The sequence below is a fragment of the Microcaecilia unicolor genome, chromosome 2 (assembly GCF_901765095.1).
Source record: "Microcaecilia unicolor chromosome 2, aMicUni1.1, whole genome shotgun sequence".
Lineage (NCBI taxonomy): Eukaryota > Metazoa > Chordata > Amphibia > Gymnophiona > Siphonopidae > Microcaecilia > Microcaecilia unicolor.
Window position 1 is genome coordinate 511064828 of NC_044032.1, and position 26623 is coordinate 511091450.

General features: G+C 48.7%; 1 protein-coding gene across 1 annotated transcript in view; it reads right to left on the bottom strand.

Annotated features, from left to right (window-relative positions):
- The window catches only part of PROM1 (prominin 1), a 330624-nt gene that overhangs the window by 238779 nt on the left and 65222 nt on the right, over positions 1-26623 (bottom strand). The window contains exons 6-7 of the mRNA XM_030191212.1: positions 17380-17469; positions 6985-7202 (exon numbers count right to left, since the gene is read on the bottom strand). Coding sequence (XP_030047072.1) covers positions 6985-7202; positions 17380-17469 — 308 coding nt within the window. The remainder of the gene's footprint in view (positions 1-6984; positions 7203-17379; positions 17470-26623) is intronic.

A 26623-nucleotide genomic window follows, 5' to 3' on the forward strand; every position in this document is an offset into this window, starting at 1 on the left:
GCAATCTGCTAGCCAATTGGATATGGTGCGTTTCCCTACAGCCACTCCCCTCTTGTTGGGATCAAAAGAAACAAACAATTGGGCGGACTGTCTGTGGGGCTGTGTCCGCTCCAGATAGAAGGCCAATGCTCTCTTGCAGTCCAATGTGTGCAGCTGACGTTCAGCAGGGCAGGAATGAGGACGGGGAAAGAATGTTGGCAAGACAATTGACTGGTTCAGATGGAACTCCGACACAACCTTTGGCAGAAACTTAGGGTGAGTGCGGAGGACTACTCTGTTGTGATGAAATTTGGTGTAAGGGGCCTGGGCTACCAGGGCCTGAAGCTCACTGACTCTACGAGCCGAGGTAACTGCCACCAAGAAAATGACCTTCCAGGTCAAGTACTTCGGATGGCAGGAATTCAGTGGCTCGAAAGGAGGTTTCATCAGCTGGGTGAGAACGACATTGAGATCCCATGACACTGTAGGAGGCTTGACAGGGGGCTTTGACAAAAGCAAACCTCTCATGAAGCGAACAACTAAAGGCTGTCCTGAGATCGGCTTACCTTCCACTTGGTAATGGTATGCACTGATTGCACTAAGGTGAACCCTTACGGAGTTGGTCTTCAGACCAGACTCAGACAAGTGGAGAAGGTATTCAAGCAGGGTCTGTGTAGGACAAGAGCGAGGATCTAGGGCCTTGCTGTCACACCAGACGGCAAACCTCCTCCAATGAAAGAAGTAACTTCTCTTAGTGGAGTCTTTCCTGGAAGCAAGCAAGATGCGGGAGACACCCTCTGGCAGACCCAAAGAGGCAAAGTCTACGCCCTCAACATCCAGGCCGTGAGAGCCAGGGACTGGAGGTTGGGATGCAGAAGAGCCCCTTCGTCCTGCGTGATGAGGGTCGGAAAACACTCCAATCTCCACGGTTCTTCGGAGGATAACTCCAGAAGAAGAGGGAACCAGATCTGACGCGGCCAAAAGGGAGCAATCAGAATCATGGTGCCTCGGTCTTGCTTGAGTTTCAACAAAGTCTTCCCCACCAGAGGAATGGGAGGATAAGCATACAGCAGACCTTCCCCCCAATCCAGGAGGAAGGCATCCGACGCCAGTCTGCCGTGGGCCTGAAGCCTGGAACAGAACTGAGGGACCTTGTGGTTCACTTGAGATGCGAAGAGATCCACCAGGGGGGTGCCCCACGCCTGGAAGATCTGTCGCACCACACGGGAATTGAGCGACCACTCGTGAGGTTGCATAATCCTGCTCAACCTGTCGGCCAGACTGTTGTTTACGCCTGCCAGATATGTGGCTTGGAGCACCATGCCTTGACGGCGAGCCCAGAGCCACATGCTGACGGCTTCCTGACACAGGGGGCGAGATCCGGTGCCCCCCTGCTTGTTGACATAGTACATTTGGATAATTTGATGGGACAGCCGATCTCTGAAAGCCTTCAGAGCGTTCCAGATCGCTCGCAACTCCAGAAGATTGATCTGTAGATCGCTTTCTTGGAGGGACCACCTTCCTTGGGTGTGAAGCCCATCGACATGAGCTCCCCATCCCAGGAGAGACGCATCCGTGGTCAGCACTTTTTGAGGCTGAGGAATTTGGAAGGGACGTCCCAGAGTCAAATTGGAGCAAATCGTCCACCAATACAGGGATTCGAGAAAACTCGTGGACAGGTGGATCACGTCCTCTAGACCCCCGGCGGCCTGATACCACTGGGAGGCTAGGGTCCATTGAGCAGATCTCATGTGAAGGCGGGCCATGGGAGTCACATGAACTGTGGAAGCCATGTGGCCCAGCAATCTCAACATCTGCCGAGCTGTGATCTGCTGGGACGCTCGCACCCGCGAGACGAGGGACAACAAGTTGTTGGCCCTCGCCTCTGGGAGATAGGCGCGAGCCGTCCGAGAATCCAGCAGGGCTCCGATGAATTCGAGTTTCTGCACTGGGAGAAGATGGGACTTTGGGTAATTTATCACAAACCCCAGTAGCTCCAGGAGGCGAATAGTCATCTGCATGGACTGCAGGGCTCCTGCCTCGGATGTGTTCTTCACCAGCCAATCGTCGAGATATGGGAACACGTGCACTCCCAGCCTGCGAAGCGCCGCTGCTACCACAGCTAGGCACTTTGTGAACACCCTGGGCGCAGAGGCGAGCCCAAAGGGTAGCACACAGTACTGGAAGTGGCGTGCGCCCAGCTGAAATCGCAGATACTGTCTGTGAGCTGGCAGTATCGGGATGTGTGTGTAGGCATCCTTCAAGTCCAGAGAGCATAGCCAATCGTTTTGCTGAATCATGGGGAGAAGGGTGCCCAGGGAAAGCATCCTGAACTTTTCTTTTACGAGATATTTGTTCAGGGCCCTTAGGTCTAGGATGGGACGCATCCCCCCTGTTTTCTTTTCCACAAGGAAGTACCTGGAATAGAACCCCAGCCCTTCTTGCCCGGATGGCACGGGCTCGACCGCATTGGCGCTGAGAAGGGCGGAGAGTTCCTCTGCAAGTACCTGCTTGTGCTGGAAGCTGTAGGACTGAGCTCCCGGTGGACAATTTGGAGGTTGAGAGGCCAAATTGAGGGTGTATCCTTGCCGGACTATTTGGAGAACCCACTGATCGGAGGTTATGAGAGGCCACCTTTGGTGAAAAGCTTTCAACCTCCCTCCGACAGGCAGGTCGCCCGGCACTGACACTTGGATGTCGGCTATGCTCTGCTGGAGCCAGTCAAAAGCTCGCCCCTTGCTTTTGCTGGGGAGCCGCGGGGCCTTGCTGATTCGCACGCTGCTGACGAGAGCGAGCGCGCTGGGGCTTAGCCTGGGCCGCAGGCTGTCGGGAAGGAGGATTGTACCTACGCTTGCCAGAAGTATAGGGAACAGTCTTCCTTCCCCCGAAAAATCGTCTACCTGTAGAGGTAGAAGCTGAAGGCTGCCGGCGGGCGAACTTGTCGAATGCGGTGTACCGCTGGTGGAGAGACTCTACCACCTGCTCGACTTTTTCGCCAAAAATGTTATCCGCACGGCAAGGCAAGTCCGTAATCCGCTGCTGGATTCTATTCTCCAGGTCGGCGGCACGCAGCCATGAGAGCCTGCGCATCACCACACCTTGAGCAGCGGCCCTGGACGCAACATCAAAAGTGTCATAAACTCCTCTGGCCAGGAATTTTCTGCACGCCTTCAGCTGCCTGACCACCTCCTGAAAAGGCTTGGCTTGCTCAGGGGGAAGAGCATCAACCAAGCCCGCCAACTGCCGCACATTATTCCGCATGTGTATGCTCGTGTAGAGCTGGTAAGACTGGATCTTGGACACGAGCATAGAGGAATGGTAGGCCTTCCTCCCAAAGGAGTCTAAGGTTCTAGCGTCCTTGCCCGGGGGCGCCGAAGCATGTTCCCTAGAACTCTTAGCCTTCTTTAGGGCCAAATCCACAACTCCAGAGTCATGAGGCAACTGAGTGCGCATCAGCTCTGGGTCCCCATGGATCCGGTACTGGGACTCGATCTTCTTGGGAATGTGGGGATTAGTTAATGGCTTGGTCCAGTTCGCAAGCAATGTCTTCTTCAGGACATGGTGCAAGGGAACAGTGGACGCTTCCTTAGGTGGAGAAGGATAGTCCAGGAGCTCAAACATTTCAGCCCTGGGCTCGTCCTCCACAACCACCGGGAAGGGGATGGCCGTAGACATCTCCCGGACAAAGGAGGCAAAAGACAGACTCTCGGGAGGAGAAAGCTGTCTCTCAGGAGAGGGAGTGGGATCAGACGGAAGACCCTCAGACTCCTCGTCAGAGAAATATCTGGGATCTTCCTCTTCCTCCCACGAGGCCTCACCCTCGGTGTCAGACACAAGTTCACGGACCTGTGTCTGCAACCTCGCCCTGCTCGACTCCGTGGAACCCCGTCCACGATGGGGGCGTCGAGAGGTAGACTCCCTCGCCCGCATCGGCGAAGCTCCCTCCGCCGACGTAGTCGGGGAGCCTTCCTGGGAGGTGGCCGCGGTCGGTACCGCACGCGGTACCGACGTCGGGGACCTCAACCTGGGCGATGGGCCAGCCGGCGCCACGCTCGACGGTACCGGTGGCGCAAGCACCGCCGGTACCGGAGGGGTAGGGCGCAACAGCTCTCCCAGAATCTCTGGGAGAACGGCCCGGAGGCTCTCGTTTAGAGCGGCTGCAGAGAAAGGCTGAGAGGTCGATGCAGGCGTCGACGTCAGTACCTGTTCCGGGCGTGGAGGCTGTTCCGGGCTGTCCAGAGCGGAGCGCATCGACACCTCCTGAACAGAGGGTGAGCGGTCCTCTCGGTGCCGATGCCTGCTGGGTGCCGAATCCCTCGGCGACCCAGAGCTCTCGGTGCCGACACGGGGAGGAGACCGGTGTCGATGCTTCTTCGATTTCTTCCGAAGCATGTCACCGGAGCTCCCCGGCACCGACGAGGAGGACGTCGAATCCATCCGTCGCTTCCTCGGGGCCGAGACTGAAGAAGGTCGATCTCGGGGGGGCTGTACCGCAGGAGCCCTCAGGGTAGGCGGAGACCCACCCGAGGGCTCACCGCCACCAGCAGGGGAATGGACAGCCCTCACCTGCACTCCACCCGATGCACCACCGTCCGACGACATCAGCAGACGAGGTCCTGGTACCACCGACGTCGATACAGCTATCCGATGTCTCGGCGCCGATGCAGAGGCCCGATGCCTCGATGCACTCGATGCAGGGGCGGCCGAGGAAGATGGTCTGGACGCTGACGACGTCGATGCACTCGAAGATCCCGGTGCCGATGCCGACGAAGAGCCCGAGAACAACACGTTCCACTGGGCTAGTCTCGCTACCTGAGTCCGCCTTTGAAGCAGGGAACACAGACTGCAGTTCTGAGGGCGGTGCTCGGCCCCCAGACACTGAAGACACGACGAGTGTCGATCAGTGAGCGAGATAACCCGGGCGCACTGGGTGCACTTCTTGAAGCCGCTGGAAGGCTTCGATGTCATGGGCGGAAAAATCACGCCGGCGAAATCAAAAGCCGAAATGGCGAAATTTGAAGCACCAAATTTAGAGGGAGAAAAAATCTCGACCGAGGCCGAAAAGAGGCCTACCCCGACGACGAAAGAAAACTTACCGGGGCAAAAAAGCTGGAAGTACGGGGAGGATTTACACGAAACCCGGCGGGGGGTTTCCGGAGCACTTCCCGACTAGGACAAAGCTTTCCCGAAGGAAAAAAACACGTTCAAAACAAATTGGACGCGCGAGGTCGACTTTCCGGGGCTCGACACGGCGAAAACACGACCGTACCGAGTGCGGACAAAAGAAGACTGGCCGGCTCGAGCCGGTTTCGGGCGGGAAGACGGCCGCGCATGCGCGGTGCGCGCGGGCGCGCGAGGGCTAGCAAAGGACTTTGCTAGTGAAGTTTCCGATTGGAGGGGCTGCCGTGGACGTCACCATCAGTGAGAACAAGCAGCCTGCTTGTCCTCGGAGAAAAATATTATTATATATCCTAGAATACTTCGGAGTTGGAGGTAACGTTCTCAACTGGTTTAGAGGCTTCCTAACTACAAGAACTTATCAAGTGAAATCTAATTAGACTATGTCAGCTTCATGGATACCCGAATGCGGTGTCCCTCAAGGATCTCCACTCTCGCCAACCCTCTTCAACCTAATGATGACACCCCTGGCCAAATCGTTATCTAATCAAGGCCTTAATCCATATATATATGCAGATGACGTCACGATCTACATCCCGTTCAAAAATGTTTTAAAAGAAATCACCAAAGACATCAATCACAGCTTCCAAATCATGAATTCATGGGCGGATGCATTTCAATTGAAACTTAATGCAGAGAAAACACAATGTCTTGTACTAACATCACAATATCATGCAAATATCTTCACCACTATATCCACACCAAACTTTACCCTTCCCGTTTCAGACACCCTGAAAATTCTTGGAGTAACCATTGAGAGGAATCTTACACTTGAAAGCCATGTGAAGAATACAACAAGGAAGATGTTCCACTCAAAGTGGAAACTCAAAAGAGTAAAACCTTTCTTCCCTTGGGGAATCTTTCGTAATCTAGTACAATCAATGGTATTAAGTCATTTAGACTACTGCAATGGACTTCTTGCTGGCTGTAAAGAACAAATCATCAAAAAACTTCAAACAGCCCAAAACTCTGCTGCCAGACATAGTTGGAAAAACAAAATATGATAGTGCCAAACCCCTGAGAGAAAAGTTACACTGGCTTCCTCTTAAAGAATGTATAACGTTCAAAATATGAACTCTGGTGCATAAAATAATTCACGGAGATGCCCCAGTCTGCATGTTAGACCTACCACCCAGGAATGCCAAAAGCACATTCCTGAATCTTCACTTCCCCAGCTGTAAAGGTCTAAAATACAGATTAATACATGCGTCCAGCTTTTCATACATGAGTTTGCAGCTGTGGAATGCTCTACCATTTGACCTGAAAATAATTCACAACCTAATTAACTTCTGTAAAGCATTCAAGACTCACCTCTTTAACAAGACATACTATAATGACTCGTAATAGGAACTGGAATGCATCATCACTTACTTAATATTCGGAATATTTTCTCCCTATACTGGATTGTTTAATCTTATTATGCCATCCATGTTTTATATGTAATACCAATTGAATGTTTTCTCTTTTTACCTGATTGCTTATTATGTCATCCATGTTCTCTATATAATACCAATTGTATCTGTACTCTGGAATGGCGTAAGCCATGACGGAAAATTGTAAGCCACATTGAGCCTGCAAATAGGTGGGAAAATGTGGGATACAAATGCAACAAATAAATAAAGAAAGAAATAAATGAGTACCGGCACCTTTTTCTACAAAAAAAAGCACTGCTTTTAACATTCCATTGTTTGTGTGGAAAGCAGAGACTTTTATGGTAGGCATAATTAGGACTTGAATATAATATTGTTTACCACACTGGATTCATAAAATATTATATATCATTAATGTAACACAATGAAATTGTACTTTAGAAGATTAATGTCTTACCCCACTGAAGTTTGCATTGATATTTAGATGGGTTAATGATGCTTTGATAGAATTACAGATTGTAGCAGCTTTATCATGAGTACATGCTGGGTCACTGAGTGTGTTGCTCAGATTTGTTTTTGCATCTGTCAGGTTGGCCTGCAGTTTCTCAGTCCCTTCTCGTAAAATGTCCACCGATGCACTCACATTCTCTAATGCCTCCTTTGTTTCTCTAATTGCTGTAGACACAATAGACAACTTTTAAACTCAGCTGATCTGCCAGTATATACTTGTAATGTATAAACATCCACTGCATGGCAGACTGTTAAGGAGTGCCACAGAATATTTTTTTTTTTTTTACTCGGCACAGATTTTTTTATAGCTTAGGTGTACAATATACTTTTTGCAAAAGTTAGATGTAGAATATGCATAACTTTTTTCCATCGTTGTCTCACTATTGTAATTACCTTATATCAGTATGTACAATGAAAGGATTTGTGAATGTTATGTTAAATCAAATATTGCACAGATAGTACATTTCAGCACAGAAATATCTTAACCAATGAGATCACTATTTCATGTATACGAGTGTGTTCTCCATGGACAGCAGGATACAATTTCTCACAACATGAAAGACATCATTGACAAAGTCCATGCAGGAAAGCTTCTCCAGCTTGGTATATACTAGCAGCTTTTGAGTTGCTTCACTGTGCAGAGGGGTCACTTCCCACCTGCCACTGTCATGCAGGACCACCTCAGTCTACTAATTTAGCTTGAATAGAATACAACTCCTTGGGGAGGAAGATGGGTATGTGAGAACTTGTATCCTGCTGTCCACTGAGAATATGCTACAGGTTTTCTTGTTTTTCTCCAAGAATAAGCAGGATAGTAAGAACTCACAGCATGGGATTCCCTAGCTACAGGCTACATCATCAGAAAAAAGTGACAATTAAAATAAAGCACTGCAACAGGCAGACACCAACACATTTTTTGTGGCAACTAGCCATTTATATATGCGTACATATGCTTATATTTTGGACTTTTTTTGGACTACGCCTGGAAGAGAAAAGAAAATGGGCCCGGGGGGGGGGGGGGGGGGGGGGGGGAATGGAGTTGGACTGTAATCCCAAAAAGATTCTGGAGGACCAATTGGCTAAACCTACCGTCACATTAGGAATCCTTTTCTAACAGCAGTGGGCTGTGAATATATTAACAGATGTCCATGTTACAACTCTAAAAATGTTCTCCATTGAGACTGCTCTCAAGTGGACTACTGACACCAAGACAGTTCCTAGTCAAATCTGCTTGGATAAAAGCAAAAGGAAATGCAGTCTACTAGACAATACGTATTTGTTGACTGCAACCTCTACTCTATCTGGGTAAAAAGAAACAAAAAAATTGGGTAGAATTTAAGGGCATTAATCTGCTCCAAATAAAAGGCCAAGGCTCTCTTGCAGTCCAAGATGTGCAGTTCACTTTCAACTTTGCTGGCATAAGGCTTGCAAAAAAAAAAAAATGTTGGTGGGACAATAAACTGGTTAAGATAGAAACCTGACACTACCTTTAGAAGAAATCTGGGATGAATATGCAGAACCACCGTCAAAGAATTCAGTGTAAGGTGCATCAGTTGCTAGAGCTAGGAGCTCACTCATTCTGAAGTCACTGCTACCAAAAATAAGACCTTACAGGTCATGTAATTCAGTTCACAGGTATTGAGCAGCTCACAGGGATCTTTCATCAGCTGGGTTAATTTGAGGTGCCATGACACTGCAGAAGGCTTGATGGTAACTACAGAGAAGTTTTCCCTCTGCATGCTGTTGATAAGCAGCAACTGAACTAAGGCATACCCTAATAGAGTTGGTTTTCAAACTTGACTCGGAAAGTTTTTTTGAAGGTATTCAAGCAGTTTTTGTGTGGGATGGGAAATGGGAATTTAAACTCTGAAGGTGAGACAGCTTGTGTGATAAGTGATGGGGATTTTGCAGTCTTATGGGTCATCTTAAGGAAAGTTCTAGAAGAAGAGGGAATCATATTTGCCTTGGCCAATGTGAGATAAGAATCATGGTTCCTCTGTCTCATCTCAGTTTCAAGAGACTTTTCACTATCATGGGTACTGAAGTATAGGCATACACAAGACCCACCCCCCTAATCTAGAAGGAAGGCATCCGAGGCTAATCTGCTATATGTCTCTATCCTGGAACAAAACTGAGGCATCTTCTTGTTCTGAGGAGTGATGAAAAGATCTATTGAAGGAATGCCTCACTCTCAAAATATCATTTGAGCCACATCCTTATATAAGGTCTACTCGTGTTCTAGAGCACAATTTAATATGTCCACCAGGAGTTGTCCTTCCCTGCCAGGTAGGTGAGCTCTGAGAGTCATTCCATGAGAAATGGCCTAGTTCCACATCTTGACAATTTCCCAACAAAGAAGGTACAATTCTGTTCCTCTCTGCTTGTTGATATAATCCATCGCTACCTGACTGTCCATTTGCATCACTATAATTCTGTTGGCTAACTGGTCTCTGAAACCCCCAAGAACAACCCTATACTGCTCTCAATTCCAGGAAATACATGTGGTGAAGTTTCTCCTGGTGAGGGACCACAAACTCTGAGTGTGGAACCCATCTAACATGAGCTCCTCATCCAGTCTGAATGCCTCTGTTGTAGTTTAATATTGTGGAATTTGAAAGGGAGTACCTTTTTGCCAGATAAGATTACACCATTCAACATGAGAGTGTCCCCCGAAGGGGCTTTGTGACACTTGCAGCCTGTGAGTGGCCTGTCCACTGTGTACATAAGCATCAATAAAGCTGAGGATGAATCCTTCCTCTTCTTTGAGCTGAACTCAGATGATAATTGTTCCCAATGGCCTCTAACAATCCTTGCAGGCCTATACCAAGGGTCTATGCCGCCCCCCCGCAGATGAACTGTTGGCGCCCCCCCCCCCCCCGCAGAAGAACAGTTGGCGCCCCCCCCCCCCCGCAGAACAGTTGGCGCGCGAGCGCCCCTCTCCCCCCCGTGAAGATGATCGCTGCGCGCCCTGGGGGCCTTTAAATCTTTTACTTGCAGTCGCAGCAGCGTCTGTGAAAGCGGAGCGCTGCCAACGTCTCCCTTCCCTTCGCGCTCTTGGTTCCCTCAGTGTCCGCCTTCTTCTGACGTCAGAAGAAGGCGGGACACTGAGGGAACCAACGAGTGCAAGGGAAGGGAGATGTCGGCAGCGCTCCGTTTTCACAGACGCTGCTGCGACTGCAAGTAAAAGATTTAAAGGCCTCGGCGGCGCGGGGCGACGGTAAGCACTGTGGCGGCGCCCTCCTGCGGTGCTTACCCCGCTTACCGCACTGGCACGGCCCTGAATCCTTGATGTCAAGGATGAAAGGTGTTCTCAATGCCAATGCATCCCCAGTGTACGATGCGGCTCCAGAATCCAAGGAGACAGATGCTTCCAATGCTGAAGTTGATGGATCAGACTTCTCAGTGCCAAAAAAACGTTCATACTTCTTTTCTCAACCACAGAATACTCTCTTGGACATCTGCAGACAGTAATTATGGGTATCTATAATGGTATGGGTGCACTTTTTAAAGCTTCTGGGGTATTATCTGGGACATCATATCCCAAAAAATAGCTGTTGAAAAATCAAATGACAACTTTTAATAGAAACCAGAAGTTTGAGGTCCTAGTGTGGGCTGCATGAAAAAAAAGAAAGGAAAGTTGAAAACATCTGACAGGAAAAAAGTATCATACTAGAACAACAGGGCATAAAAAATTACAAAATACAATTTATATTACGAAAAATTCACCTCGACTCAGCTGGTTAGGTGGTCCTGTGCAACAGCATCAGGCAGTAAGTGACACGCATGTGTGGCGAAGCAACTCAAAAGCTTCTCATGTGTACTAAACTGGAAAACCTTTCCCACATAGGATCCATTGATAACATCCCCCATGCTGTGAGGACTTGCTATCCTGCCTGTCCTCAGAGAAGTGTGTTATTTTTGTTTACTAGTAACCATCTCCATTTGAAGGGAACCACATCACCAGTTCATGTGCTTTCATACAAAAATCACACTGCATAAGGAGCACTAATGACAGAATGGGGAACCTCAGGTCAAAGATCCTGTGTGATATTCAGCACGTAGAACTAGTTCAAACACAGTCTAATTACTGTTTTCTAGGTTTCATTCTGGCACTATCACAAATTCACCTGACAAAACTAAGAAGGTAAGATGCATAAAAGTCATAGCTAACAGTTACCACAACTAAAAATGGACACAGGGGGGAAAAAACTCAACTAATACTTCACATCACATCATAAGATTTCAACAACAAATATGGCACAAAAGTGTATTATTATCCAAAAAAAACATTTGAACAGTCTCCAATGAAGATCGTTCACCAGTAAATTGATCCAATGAAGTTAAACAAGGTAAAATTATGTATCATACCTGATAATTTTCTTTCCATTAATCATAGCTGATCAATCCATAGACTGGTGGGTTGTGTCCATCTACCAGCAGGTGGAGATAGAGAGCAATCCTTTTGCCTCCCTATATGTGGTCATGTGCTGCCGGAAACTCCTCAGTATGTCGATATCAAAGCTCCAACCGCAGGACTCAGCACTTAGAGAATTACACCCACAAAGGGACACTCTGCCCAGCTCACCACCGCCGAAACGGGGGAGGGGAATTAACCCAGCTCATCCCCACACAAGTGGGGGAGGGGAATCCGTCCAGCTCATCCCCGCGGAGCGGGGGAGGGACACCACACCCGCCGATGCGGGGGGATCTGGCTTATCCTGCAACCGCGGGAGGAGCTGACTGACCCTAAAACCGCCGAAGCGGGAGGGGTACAAAGCTGCCCTACAGCCGCACGAAGCGGGAGGGAGTGCCGGCAGAATTTAAATCTCAATCCAGCCCCGTAAAACGGAGGGGAGAGGAATGCAGCAGCTCACTGTAACACAAACTCGTCTCAACTCTTGAAGAATCCAAGTGAAAAAAATAACTTGAACACGAAGTCTTCCTGAACAGGAACTGAAGACTAAACTTGAATCTGAAATGCAACCAGAATATAAACAGTACAGATATCTGGGAGGGACTATGGATTGATCAGCTATGATTAATGGAAAGAAAATTATCAGGTATGATACATAATTTTACCTTCCATATCATGAAGCTGATCAATCCATAGACTGGTGGGATGTACCGAAGCAGTACTCACCCAGGGCGGGACATAGAAATCCCTGACCGCAACACTGAAGCTCCAAACCGGGCCTCCGCCCAAGCAGCCACAGTCAAGCGGTAATGCTTGGAGAATGTATGGGCCGAAGCCCAAGTTGCCGCCTTGCATATCTCTTCCAAGGAGACGGAACCGGCCTCTGCCATCGAGGCCGCCTGAGCTCTTGTGGAGTGAGCCTTCAGCTGGATAGGCGGCACCTTCCCCGCGGCCACATAAGCCGCTGCAATGGCTTCCTTGACCCATCTTGCCACTGTAGGCTTAGCAGCCTGCAGACCCCTACGAGGACCTGCAAACAGGACAAACAGATGATCCGATTTCCGGAAATCATTGGTCACTTCCAAGTATCTGATGATGACTCGTCTCACATCCAGACATTTGAGAGCAGAGTATTCCTCTGGGTAGTCCTCCCTACGAAAGGAAGGGAGACAGAGCTGCTGATTCACATGGAAGCGAGAAACAATCTTGGGCAGGAAGGAAGGCACTGTGCGAATAGTCACTCCTGCCTCAGTGAACTGCAGAAAAGGCTCTCGACATGAGAGCGCCTGGAGCTCGGAAACTCTTCTGGCTGAAGTGATAGCCACCAAAAAGACTGCTTTCAACGCCAGGTCTTTCAGAGATGCCCTCGACAAGGGTTCAAAAGGCGGCTTCTGCAATGCTCTTAGCACCAGATTGAGATTCCATGCAGGCACCACAGAGTGCAGAGGAGGGCGCAGGTGATTAACTCCCTTGAGAAAGCGCACCACATCTGGCTGTGAAGCCAGGGAAACACCCTTCAGGCGGCCCCTGAAGCAAGTCAGAGCCGCTACCTGGACTTTAAGGGAACTGAGCGACAGGCCTTTCTCCAGACCTTCTTGCAGGAACGCCAACACTGAAGAAATTGGAGCAGTGAAGGGAGAAAGTGAGCCTGCTTCACACCACGCTGCAAAGGTACGCCAAACCCTGGCGTAAGCAGTAGAAGTAGAGCGCTTCCTCGCTCTCAGCATAGTGGCGATGACCTTGTCTGAGAAGCCCTTCTTCCTCAGACGCTGCCGCTCAATAGCCAGGCCGTAAGACCAAAGGGGGAGGGATCCTCCATCACCACGGGACCCTGATGCAACAGGCCCTGCTCCACTGGCAGCCGCAGAGGATCGTCGACTGAGAGCCTGATCAAGTCCGCATACCAGGGACGTCTGGGCCAATCTGGACCCACCAGGATTATCCGGCCTGGATGCTTTGCCACCCGGTCTAGCACCCTGCCCAGCATGGGCCAGGGCGGGAACACATAGAGAAGCTCTTGTGCCGGCCACTGTTGGAGAAGAGCATCTACTCCCAGGGATCGAGGGTCCCGTCCTCTGCTGAAAAAGCGCGGCACTTGGCAAATGGCCGATGACGCCATCAGATCTAGGCTCGGCTGGCCCCAGCGCTTCGTGATGTCCAAGAACGCCTGAGCAGATAGCTGCCACTCTCCGGGCTCCAAGGTATGGCGACTGAGAAAGTCCGCCTTGACATTCATGACTCCGGCAATGTGGGCCGCTGACAGCTGTTCCAGGTTCGCTTCCGCCCACTGGCATAGAATCATGGCCTCCTTGGCTAGAGGGGCGCTCTTGGTATCTCCCTGGCGGTTGACATAGGCCACAGCAGTGGCATTGTCCGACAGGACCCGTACTGGCTTCAACGCCAGTACCGGGATGAACTCCAAAAGCGCCAACCGAATGGCTCTGAGTTCCAGGAGGTTGATAGACCACTTTGCCTCTGCAGGAGACCAGAGCCCCTGCGCTGTCCTTCCCAAGCAGTGGGCTCCCCAGCCCGTCAAAGAGGCATCCGTCGTGACGACAATCCACTCTGGGGTCACCAGAGGCATTCCTGCAGACAACTTGTCTGTCTGCAGCCACCAGCTCAGCGCCTTGCGCACTGCTGGGTCCAAGGGAAGGCGCACAGCATAATCCTCCGACATCGGAGTCCAGCGCTGCAACAGAGAGTGTTGTAGTGGTCTCATATGAGCCCTGGCCCAGGGCACTACTTCCATCGTGGCCGTCATAGAGCCCAACAGCTGCACATAGTCCCAAGCCCGAAGAGGAGAGGCTACTCGGAACTGGTCCACCTGAGCCTGAAGTTTGACAATCCGATTGTCTGGCAGGAACACTCTGCCCACTTGGGTGTCGAATCGAACTCCCAGATACTCCAGGGACTGAGTCGGGCGCAGCTGGCTCTTCTCCCAGTTGATGATCCACCCCAGGGAGCTCAAAAGAGCAACCACCCGGTTCACAGCTTTGCCGCACTCTGCATAAGAGGGGGCTCGGATCAACCAGTCGTCCAGATAAGGATGGACTTGTACTCCTTCCTTTCGCAGGAAGGCCGCGATGACCACCATTACTTTGGAAAAGGTCCGCGGAGCAGTAGCCAACCCGAAAGGGAGGGCTCTGAACTGGAAGTGTCGTCCCAGGACTGCAAAACGCAGGAAGCGTTGATGAGGAGGCCAGATGGGAAAATGCAGGTATGCTTCCTTGATGTCCAAGGAAGCCAAGAACTCTCCTGCCTTCACAGCCGCTATAACAGAGCGGAGAGTCTCCATGCGAAAGTGCCGCACTTTCAAGGCCCGATTGACCCCTTTGAGGTCGAGGATAGGCCGGACAGAACCTCCTTTCTTTGGTACCACAAAGTAAATGGAGTAACGTCCCTTGCCAATCTGATTTTCTGGCACCGGAACGACCGCACCCAGGCGGATCAGGTTGTCCAAGGTCTGCTGCACTGCCACAGCTTTGACCGGAGACTTGCAGGGAGAGAGTACAAACCCGTCTCTTAAGGGTCGGCAGAACTCTAGCTTGTAGCCGTCTCTGATGACTTCCAGCACCCAAGCGTCTGAAGTTATTGTGGTCCACTCGCCCAGAAACGAGGACAGCCGTCCTCCAATCTGCACTGGGGCGTGGACCAAGGCCCCGTCATTGGGTACGAGACCCTGGGGGAGGACCGGAGGGAGCACCTCCGGGACGGCGGTCTCTGCGAAAGGAATGCTGCTTGGGGGAGAAAGTCCTCTTGAAGGAAGAGGGGGCAGAGGAGCCCGACCTGCCCGGGCGGTACCGACGGGCTTCCTGAAACCATCCTCTGGAGGTACCGGAACGAGTACTAGCCCGAGCCCTGACCTCTGGTAACTTCTTGCCCTTAGACGTGCCGAGATCGGTCACGATTTTGTCCAGCTCGACCCCAAAGAGCAGCTTGCCTTTAAAAGGCAATCTAGCCAGGCGGGATTTAGAGGCGTGGTCAGCAGACCAATGTTTCAGCCAAAGCCACCGCCGCGCAGAGACTGTCTGAGCCATGCCTTTAGCTGAGGCTCTCAAGACATCATACAGCAAGTCTGCCAAATAGGCTAAGCCCGATTCCAGGGCCGGCCAATCAGCCCTCAAGGAATGATCCGAGGGGGAAGCCCGCTGCACCATAGTCAGGCACGCCCTGGCCACATAGGAACCGCAAACCGAGGCCTGCAAACTTAAAGCAGTCGCCTCAAAGGACGACCTTAAGGCCGCCTCCAATCTTCTGTCTTGTGCGTCCTTTAGGGCCGTGCCACCTTCCACCGGCAAAGCCGTTTTCTTAGTCACTGCAGTGATTAAAGAATCCACGGTAGGCCACAGATAGGCCTCACGTTCACTTTCAGGCAAAGGATAGAGGCGGGACATAGCCCTAGCCACTTTGAGGGTCGCTTCCGGGACATCCCATTGAGCCGAAATTAAGGTGTGCATGGCATCATGCACGTGGAAGGTTCTAGGCGGGCGTTTCGTCCCCAGCATAATGGCAGAGCCAACAGGGGCTGAGGGAGAGACGTCCTCCGGAGAGGAAATCTTCAAAATGCCCATGGCCTGCACTAACAGGTTGGGCAAATCCTCTGAGCTAAAAAGCCGCGCTGCAGAGGGGTCATCCGCTCCAACCGAGCGGGGATCCGTCTCCTCCAAGGAATCCGCAAAGGACCGTTGGGAGAACTCAGATACGCTGCCCTCATCTACATCGGAGGAGACAAGGTCCTCCAAGGCCTGGGAATCAACCCGAGGGCGTTTACCTCCGGGGACCTCAACCTCTTTACCTAACAAGGGAGCAGGGGCAGCGTTTTGCATAAGGAAGGCCTGATGCAGCAGCAAAACAAACTCGGGGGAGAAACCCCCCAGACTGTGCACTTCCGCAGCCTGGGCTACAGCCCTAGACGCACCCTCAACCGGCGCTCGCAAGAGCGGGGGAGAGACATGCTGCGCATCCAAAATGGCGTCCGGCGCGACACTCCGCGAAGGAGCCGCGCGGGAAAAACGGCGCTTAACTTTAGCCGCTTTGGTGCCGTCGCCCAAATTAAGGGCGTCCATGGCATTAATGTCTCCCTCAAGGGCGGCCCACGAAGAAGCCGTCCGAGCCGCGTGGCCGGCCAAGATGGCGGAGGCGAGCAGCGGGGGATGGGCGTTTATGGCGGGAAAAACCGCCACGCCGGAGGAAGGACCGGGACACTCATCGGTCACGAAGCTGTCACCCAACAAGGGCGAATCAGACTTTAAGACCCCCGCATCCCCTCTAGAAGCGCCTAAGCGATCCGGGGAGCGACTCTTTGCGCCCTCGCCCTCCGACGCCATATGCCACGTGGAGATCAATCGGGGAACCCCCTGCCCGCTATAAAAAGGTAAAAATTACCTGCTTTCCGCTCCGAGCTGTAACGACCTGGTGTCCCAGTGAGTAGCTGCAATAAACGTTTAAATAAACGTCGAAATAAACGCCTTTAAGGACGTTCAAAAATTTTTTTTTTTTTTTTTTTAACGGAGCCAGCGGGAGGGGGGAGAAAAGGAGGGACCTGGCGCCACCAGGTTTGCACTTGCTCAAGAAGAGCCCTCAACCCCAGGCACTCAACAAAACCTAAAAATTAGGCTTGGAGGCCTAGCCAGAGCTGCTGCTGTGTGTGACCACCACCTGCTGAGATAGAGAACATACTGAGGAGTTTCCGGCAGCACATGACCACATATAGGGAGGCAAAAGGATTGCTCTCTATCTCCACCTGCTGGTAGATGGACACAACCCACCAGTCTATGGATTGATCAGCTTGATGATATGGAATGGGAACATATCTTATGAGGCACTGTACTATAATAATACAACTATTTAAACATAAGGTTTTACTTGCTGTATTAATATGAACTAGTGTTTGACATTAAGCTATTAATAAAGATATATGTGCATTACCTCCAGCCATTTCCAAAACAGCATTTAGTGCAGGATGTACTTCTTTCATTAATTGCTCCTGAACTCTGCACCCAAGCAAAGGGCCAATATCTGTTTAATAAAACAAACAAAAAAAAAAAAATCCCACGAGCATTATACCTCTAGCAATACACGGTATTGCAGGAGTTTTAGCCAATAATTATTACACAGTTACAACAAACTATGGGAGTCATCTGATAATGGAGTACTATACCATAATTCAGCCATTTTAATAGGAGGTTTCATTTGATGGATTAAGACTTTACATTATTAATATGAACCACTGCTCGACCCTAAACGAGAGAGAACTCATTCAACATTACAGCATATTGGGGAGTGGACAGGAGAAATGGTAATATGTATTTTCATCATATAGTTTGTTTAAATTACTACTTTACAAGAACAATAATCAAATTGCCCACATCTGTGCAAATACTGCAAGTACTATCCATTAGGTCTGCACCAACAATCAAAAATTGCCTGCTTTCCTTGTGGGTATACTTACCTGACACAAGTGTACTTTCAAAAATCCAAAACTATATATGCCATTACATCATTCAACATAACTCTGACTGAAGGAACACTTTCAAACAACATATGTAAAAGTACATGCGCTGTTTAACAATGTGCATAATTTTAACTGCATAGAGAAATGTTCTTCTATGCAAGGCTCATGAGACAATGGCAGCTCCAGGGACTTCTCATCATTCTTATTTTTTTTTTTGTTTGTTAGTTTATTTTTGCTGTGGGATGATGTCATGGGCCTTGCATTGAAGAATATTATGTTAGGAGTAGTAACAGAGGCTCAGGCAAGTCTTGCTTCTTTCCTTCCCCCTCTCTCCCACAGGTCCAGCATCTTTCCCTACTTCCCCTATTACTGCCACCCAACCTATGGTCCTAAATACTTGCTGTCTTCACCAGCAGGCTACCTCTGACTGGCCTCAGGTGTCTTCCCCCATCGCAACTTTCTGTTGTTGCATGGGTGGGATGTGGCAGAGGGAGGCCCCATAGGGTCAATCGGAGACAGCCTGGTTTAATCACTGCCAGTGAAGACAACAAAGTTTGGAGTTCTGTGGGTTGGAGTGGGTGGAGGAGGAGGTAGAGAGAGATAGGATTGGACGAGGGAGAGACGCTGAACCAATGGAGGAATGGAGAGAGGGAGTGATGCTGGACCACAAGGGGGTTTAGGGGAGAGATACTTGTCCAGAGGTGGGAACAAAAGAGGGAAGGGAAGAAAGAGAGGTGGAAACAGGGAGAAATACTGGATGGGAAGGGAACATAGATAAACTGAAGGTCAATGCTGCACACAGATGGGAGGAAAAGAGAGAGAAGAGATTCTGCAAACAAATGGACAGAAGGAGGGGGGAGAGAGAGAGGGAGGGGATGCTACACATTGATGGAGGGGCGGTGGAGAGAAGAGAGACAAAGGAGATGATGCATATAGATGGAGAAGAAGAGAAGAGATGAAAACTAGATAGATTTAAGGAGGCAGCAGAAAATGAAAGAACATAAGAATAGCCATACTGGGTCAGACCAATGGTCCATCTGGACCTGTATCCTGCTTCCAACAGTGGCCAATCCAGTTCACAAGTACCTGGTGGAAACCCAGTTAGAAGCAACAGTCCATGCTACCAATTCCAGGGCAAGCCGTGGTACCCCCTATGTAAATCTCAATAACAGACTATGGACATTTCCTCCAGGAACTTCTCTAAACCTTTTTTTAAACCCACATACGCTAATTGCTGGAACCATATCCTCCAGCAATGAGTTCCAAAGTTTAATTATTCTTGGAGTGAAAAAATATTTCCTTCTATTTGTTTTAAAAGTTATTTCCATGTAATTTCATTGAGGATCCCCTGGTCTTTGTACTTTTTGAAGGAGTGAAAATTTGATTCACTTTTACCCATTCTACACCACTCAAGATTTTGTAGACCTCAAACACAAATTATATATGTTTTTAGATATTTCACATCGGCACTGCTTTAAGAAATTAACCTCAAATTAACTATTGGCTAATATACCAAATGATTGTTTGAAGATCAAGCATCCTATTCAAACAATGTAAATTATTTATTGGTAGTGAGTTCTCCTATTTTGTTTTCATTCCTATTCAGATTGGCAACATCATTTAGCATCCTGAGAGGTATATGCATGCAGGACTTTTATAGAAGAAAAAAGAAATGGTGAGCAATTTGATGAATTTTTCCCTTGACTCAAATGCTGCCATGAATTCAAAATCATTGAGTGGGGCCTACATGAGTTCACCAGGTTATTCTTTTTTTTTTGAGGGGGGAAAGGGATGGGAAGCATTTTTCATAAGTTTTACATTAAAAAAAAAATAAGAATTTTGATCTTCACTGAGATTGGTTCTGTTTACCATGGGAATGATTAAAAATGTCTGCAACCCTAGTGAAACCAGTCAGCACTGTCAGCAGCTGGATTCTGGTACACCTTCAGGCTCCTGACTCCTCTTTGGGATCTGAGTGTATAAATCTAGGATAAGGCCCTTTCTTCCTAGTAAAATGTAATATTGCAGTAAACCTTTATCTTTAAACACTTAAAGAATAAAGCATTAAAAAGAACCATTTAAAGTTGAATAGATTTGCAAACAGAAAATAGATGGAATACACAAAATACACACAAGGCTAGGTGGGTTATTTTCCCAACAGTTAAACAAAAGGTTTTGATATGCCAGCCAGCAGCATACCACTTAAACCATAAGATTCCCCTTGGGACTACCCACTGCTCCAGCTAGTGGAAAAAAACGAAACCAGGGCAGGGTTTTGCAAAACAAAAAACCCAGCAAAGGGCATAAAACTCCACAAAAGACCCAAAATGTTGAGGGCCTCTATTAGTCAATTTATTAAGGTGCTCATTTTCAAAAGACAAGAACATCTGAAAAATGTAATAAAACCACAGAAGGGTGTTTTAAGTTGCCATTTTCAAAACCGATTTGAGACGTTTCTCTCCACAGTTCATCCAAATTTCAAGGAGGCATGTTGGGGGCGTGTTTTAGGCGGGACTTAAGCGTTCCCAAAAGTTAAACGTATTTCTGCATCTGGGGCAAAAATTAAAGACATTTTGTATAGACCTGTTTCAAGCATGACTATGTTACAAAATGGTGCCCTAAATGACCAGATAACCACTTGAGAGTTTAAGGCATGACCCCCCCACCTTAATCTCCCAGTTGTCACCGACTCCCTCCCACTTTTCAAAGATGTGACAGTGGTAGTGCATGCCAGGCTTTACGCCAACTTCAGATATGATGGCCATTCCTATTAGAACAGCAAGCTGATCCCAGGAGTAGGCTAGTGGTCAGTTCAGTGGACAGTAGAGAAGGGGACCCAGGCCCATATCCCACTCTAACTGGTACATTTGTGGTGGAAAGTGTGAGCCCTCCAAAAACAACTAAATTCCTGATGTACCTACATACAGGCGACACCTCAGGCTTGAGGGCTACTGCAGAAGTGCATAGTGAGGAACGTTTTTTTTTTTTGTTCCTGGAGGGCTCACAATACAATATATGGGGGTTAAGGTGAAAGTTGTACCTGGGACCTTTTATGTGAAATGCACTGCATGCACCCTAGGTTGCCACACTGCTCTGCTGGGATGTCTTTTGAAAGACTACTAAAAATGCTGATCCCCAGACATCCCAGTGGCTTGTTTTTGTGCATTTTTCTCTAGAAAGTTCATTTTTTCTCCAAAAATGATACCTAAAGAAAGATGCACTGAGCTCAAACATGTCTATAAAATGGCAATTTTTGAAACAAAGAGAGACATTTCTCTAGTTAGAGAATTGCTCTGTCAATCGATTTTTGGATTTTTTTCACAAAACATCCAAATTGGACTTAGACGTATCAAAAATGCCCCTCCAAGTTTGTGTGGTATCTGATCTCCTCCAGAGGAAGAAAAGTCTACGGCTTGGGGAGGAAGTGACGTCACCAACTAAAATGGACGTCTGAGAGCGGAGCTCCCGCTACCCCGCAAGAAGTTTGATAATAAAATTGAGCGAGCAGCTGCAAACGAAGCTCAGTGGGTCTGGATACCCGCCCCCTCAATCGGCAATTTTGCTAAAATGAGTCAGAAAACGACGGGGGTGGATCTAGCTCGCTTTGCCTACCCGAGCGGAGACAGCGCGCCAAGCTCCAAGATGGCGACGGCCCGCGGAGAGCAAGAGAAATGGGAGGAGAAGCACCAGCGCCGAAGCGAGGGATCGCCTGAGCGCCCTGTTTTGGAGGAGGCAGACGGAGAGATCGCTCCAGCGCTAAAAAACTGGCTGCAGGAAATCAGCTCAAACTTGAAAGCGCTGCGAGCAGAAGTGGCCACGCTTGGAGCTGACCTTAGAGGTGAAATACGGGAGCTGGGGGCGCGTCTAGAGGAAACAGAGAACCAGGTGGAAGGCCACAGTGAAGCTCTGGGTCAGATGGAACAACAATTTACAGACCTGCATAAAGAACAGCAGCAACTATGGTCCAAAGTTGAGGATTTAGAAAATAGGGGCCGACGGAACCTGCGTTTTCGTGGGCTGCCAGAGACGCCCATGTATCAAGACAGCACAGCGGTGATCCAAAAGATGGTGGCAGAGCTGATGGCAGCGAATAATACGGCTACTGAAGCAGAGGCAGTCCAAATAGAAAGGGCCCATAGAGCGCTGGGCCCGAGCCGCAATAACACATCAAAAGATATAATAGCCTGCTTCACGAGCTTTAAGTTCAAAGAACAAGTCCTAAAAGCAGCACGTCAAGTCACAGATTTTAAATGGGACTCATATAGAATCGAAATTTACCAAGACGTGGCAGCAGCGACGTTAAAGAGAAGAAATGAACTGAAACCTTTTACAAGAAGGCTGCATGACCTAAACATACAATATAGATGGCGATATCCCTTTGCCTTGGCATTCTACAAGGATGGCAAGCTGCATCGTGAGATCGCTAGAGGAGGCCAGACTGACCTGTCCGGAAATGGAAGTGGAAGCGGACTTGGCTGCTCCCAGCGGGGATAAGAGAAATGCAACGCGATCTGCACCAACAAAATGGAAAAGAGTTGGAAAAGGCCCTCGGAGACTGCAGCGACAACAATCTGCTGCTAAAATCACATGAGACTGTGGGACGAGACGACCCAGAATCAATAGAAGGTGAAAAGCCGCTGGATGCCAGAGTAGCGGCTCGGGACCAAGACGAAAGACATGTTTAAGTACTGTTAGTTTGCTCATGTTACGTTAATTGCTGTTTAAGGGGTATGCGGTAAATGATTGGTGAGTCACTTTCTCTTTACTTGGGTGCCTGTCGATATTGAGAGACACCCAACTTGCAGAGGGGGGGGGGGGGGGGGGGGGAGGGGGGGGAAGTGGGAGGGAGAGGGGAGAAGGGAGAGGAACGAAGACGACATAGTAAGAGAGGCGCATGGTGTGCATCAGGGTACAGATGAAGTGAAGAGGCGAGGAATGACAACTTGGGGTAATTATGGCTGATATAACATGGCTGTCATTAAATGTAAAGGGGCTAAACATTCCCAGAAAGCGACAACTGCTATTCAGGGAGCTTTGCCGCCTACAGGTGGATGTGGCTTTAATCCAGGAAACCCACCTTAAGCCCAGATATGAGAGACTCTGCACGCATAGACAATACCCTCATATATATTTTGCTTCTTCCAGTGCGAACACAAAAAGCAAAGGGGTTCTGATAGCACTTAGTAATTCCAAGCCCTGGGTGGTGCGGAAAGTAATACGGGACAAAGATGGGCGATACCTGATTGTGAACCTGCAACTAGCTGGAAAGGTTTACACGGTTTTAAACATTTATGGGCCCAATGCCAATCAGGAGCAATTTTTTTCTAGAATTAGACCGACAAATCACACAACACATTGAGGGATCCCTATTAATAGGAGGAGACTTTAACATCACTTTGCACCCACATTTAGATAATTCCACAATGGGAGTCACATATGGCCAACAGGGTAGACGCCAATTTAGAGAGCTAATCACAAGGTGGCAGTTAATAGATTTGTGGCGTAGGGATAACCCCTCAACACGCAGCTATACATTTTTCTCCTCAGTACATCACAGCTTTTCTCGAATAGACATGTGGCTGGGAGACGTAACGATATCGAGTATGGGGACCACATCCCAGATACTACCGCGTACATGGTCGGATCACTCCCCAGTGCTGTTGCGCTTTTCTAACGTGGGGGTGCCACGGAAAGAACGCATATGGTGCCTAGATGACACATTATTAATGAGCCCAGATAATCTACTCTCAATTGAACAATATATTAAAGAGTATCTCACCCATAATGACAATGGGGAGATATCCCCGGCTACACTCTGGGAGGGGCTTAAGGCAGTGCTGCGAGGCCAACTGATAGCGTTGCGCTCACATTGCTGGAAAAAGAGAGTTGCGGAGGAACAGAAATTGCGGGAGGAATTGCTGCGGGTGGAGGGGGAAGTGCAGCAGAGGGGTGCACAGCCCGGTTCAACATTGCTGAAACAGGCACAGGAGATAAGAAACCAGATCCTAGACCTGGAATTGGCAGACTTGTCGGTACAACTGCAGAGGGTGGGTCAAACACATTTTGAATTTGGTAATAAGCCCAGTCGGTTATTAGCATATAAATTAAAGCAAAGAGCTGCTAGAAATGGAGTAGGAAGTTTAATTGATGAACAGGGTGAGCTCCACTCAGATTTGGAATCAGTAAAGTCCATTTTTAGATCCTTTTATCAACAACTGTACACCCCAGAGACGACCCCAAACCTAGAAAATATAACGGAGTTTTTAGCGGGAGTTGAGCTGCCACCTCTGTCTGAGGATGCTCAGCAAATGCTATCAAAGCCCATCACGCTAGAGGAGGTCCAATACACAATTAAAGCGCTGGCTCCCCACAAGGCGCCGGGCCCCGATGGATATACAAATCGATTTTATAAAATCTTTGGAGGGTTGTTGGCCCCCATTTTGGTGAGGGTCTTCAACTCTATAGATACAACCACGGGGTTGCCGCCGACTTGGGATCTTGCTACGATAACTGTGATTCCCAAAGCAGGCAAGGACCAACAGAAATGTGGCTCATATAGGCCTATCTCCCTACTAGGGGTGGACTACAAAATATTTACTAAAACACTGGCAACCAGATTACAAAAGTATCTTCCGAAATTGGTTCATGAAGATCAGGCTGGGTTTGTAGAAGGTCGACAGACTTTTGACAATATCAGAAGAGCCATTTTTATGGTTCAGAATGCACAACTTCATAACAGCACCCTATGTATATTATCCCTGGACGCCGAAAAAGCGTTTGACAGGGTGAGCTGGCCCTTTTTATTTGAAGTATTAAGGCAGATAGGCATTGGAGGGCGGTTTGGGTCCTGGCTACATACAATATACAAATCCCCAAAGGCGGCTGTGCGGGTTAATGGCCATCTTTCTCAAACATTCCAGCTGTATAGGGGCACCAGGCAGGGCTGCGCGCTATCCCCGCTATTATTTGCCCTAGTAATGGAACCGTTGGCTATTCAAATTAGAGCCCAAAGAGAGATCAGGGGCCCAAGATGGGGAGGAATAGAGACCAAAGTTCTCATGTTTGCTGATGATATATTACTCACACTAGTGGAACCCTTGGTCTCCTTCCCAAAAATAAATGAGATTATACAAAGATATGGGAAGGTGTCTGGGTTTAAAATTAATTTTGACAAATCTGAAGCATTGGAGGTGGGGATCCCTGGAGTACAGCTAACACAGCTCCAACAGCAATTTCAGTATAGGTGGGCGACCAAATACATTCGCTACTTAGGGGTCAATGTTCCACGTAGAATAGAAGAAATTTTCAAATACAACTTCCCGGATAAGGTGCAAGATCTCTTTTTGGAGATGGAACGTTGGGAGGGCCTGACTCTGTCATGGATGGGAAGAATCAGTGCAATAAAAATGATAGTTCTCCCCAAACTTCTATATCTTTTCATGGCGCTGCCAATTGCTCTCCCAGAGGGCTTTCTGCGAAATTTGCAGAGGAAGGCATTTGCGTTCATCTGGAAGAAGAAACCTCCGAGAGTGCGGAGAGAGGTGTTATATCAATCGCGTAGACGGGGCGGGATGGGGGTCCCCTCTTTTAAGACATATTATCAGGCGGCGCACTTAAAAATATTATCCGCATGGCAGCAGAATCCGGTAAAGATAGGCATTAAAATGGAACAGAGATGGGTAGATCCCATACCCTTGAGAGCGGTGCCGTGGCTGCCGACACATCAATTAGACGAAATAATTAAGAGAAGCCCCCCCAGTGTTGCAGTAGCCCCTTATGACCTGGAGAAAGATACGGAAACAGCACTTCCCAGAAAGGACATACTTTACACACATGTTCCTTAGATTCGCTCCGCAATTTGGGCCGGGTCAATTAGACGGGGCATACTTAGAATGGGAAGAGCGAGGCTTGTGTGAACTGGGACAAATGTAGGAACAGGGGGTAGTGGCCTCATACACAGAATTATGCCAAGAACATGGACTCTCCCCCCGGCAAGCTTTCCAATTCTACCAAGTTCGTGACTTTATAAAGAAGAGAGTGGCAGAAGAGCTTAGCCTAACGGAGACACTACTGGAACAAAGTCTGACAAAGGGGGGTAGTAAAGGGGGGATAACTAGAATCTATGGGGCCCTTCTAGCTAAGGATAACCCGATAGAACATTACACTACAAAATGGGAGACAGCAATGGGTTCCACCTATGACCCCTCTCAATGGGCGCAGGCCTTTCGATCACTACTAAGGGTATCAATCTCTAGTGCCATGATAGAAAACGGGCACAAGATGCTATATTGGTGGTACTACACCCCTCACCGGCTAGCCACAATGTATAAAAAGGGCTCTGGTAACTGTTGGAGGCAATGTGAGGTAAAAGGGGATATGTTTCACGTGTGGTGGGCCTGTAGACATGCTCAAAAGTTTTGGACCGAGGTGGTGGATTTCCTGTGTGAAGTGACGAATCAGATATACCCCATGGGGGTGGAAAGCTGTCTGCTTCACTTTAAACCTCCAGGGATTAAAAAAATTACGCACAGCTTAGCCACTCAGCTTTTTGTGGCAGGCAAATTGGTCATGGCTTCAGCTTGGAAGAAGCCCACGATTCCGGGGGTACACACAGTCCGGGAAAGATTGGATAGAATACAACTAATGTCAAAACTTACAGCCATGAGAAACGGTCGAATCATACATTACCATAAAATATGGGATCCATATATTAAATGG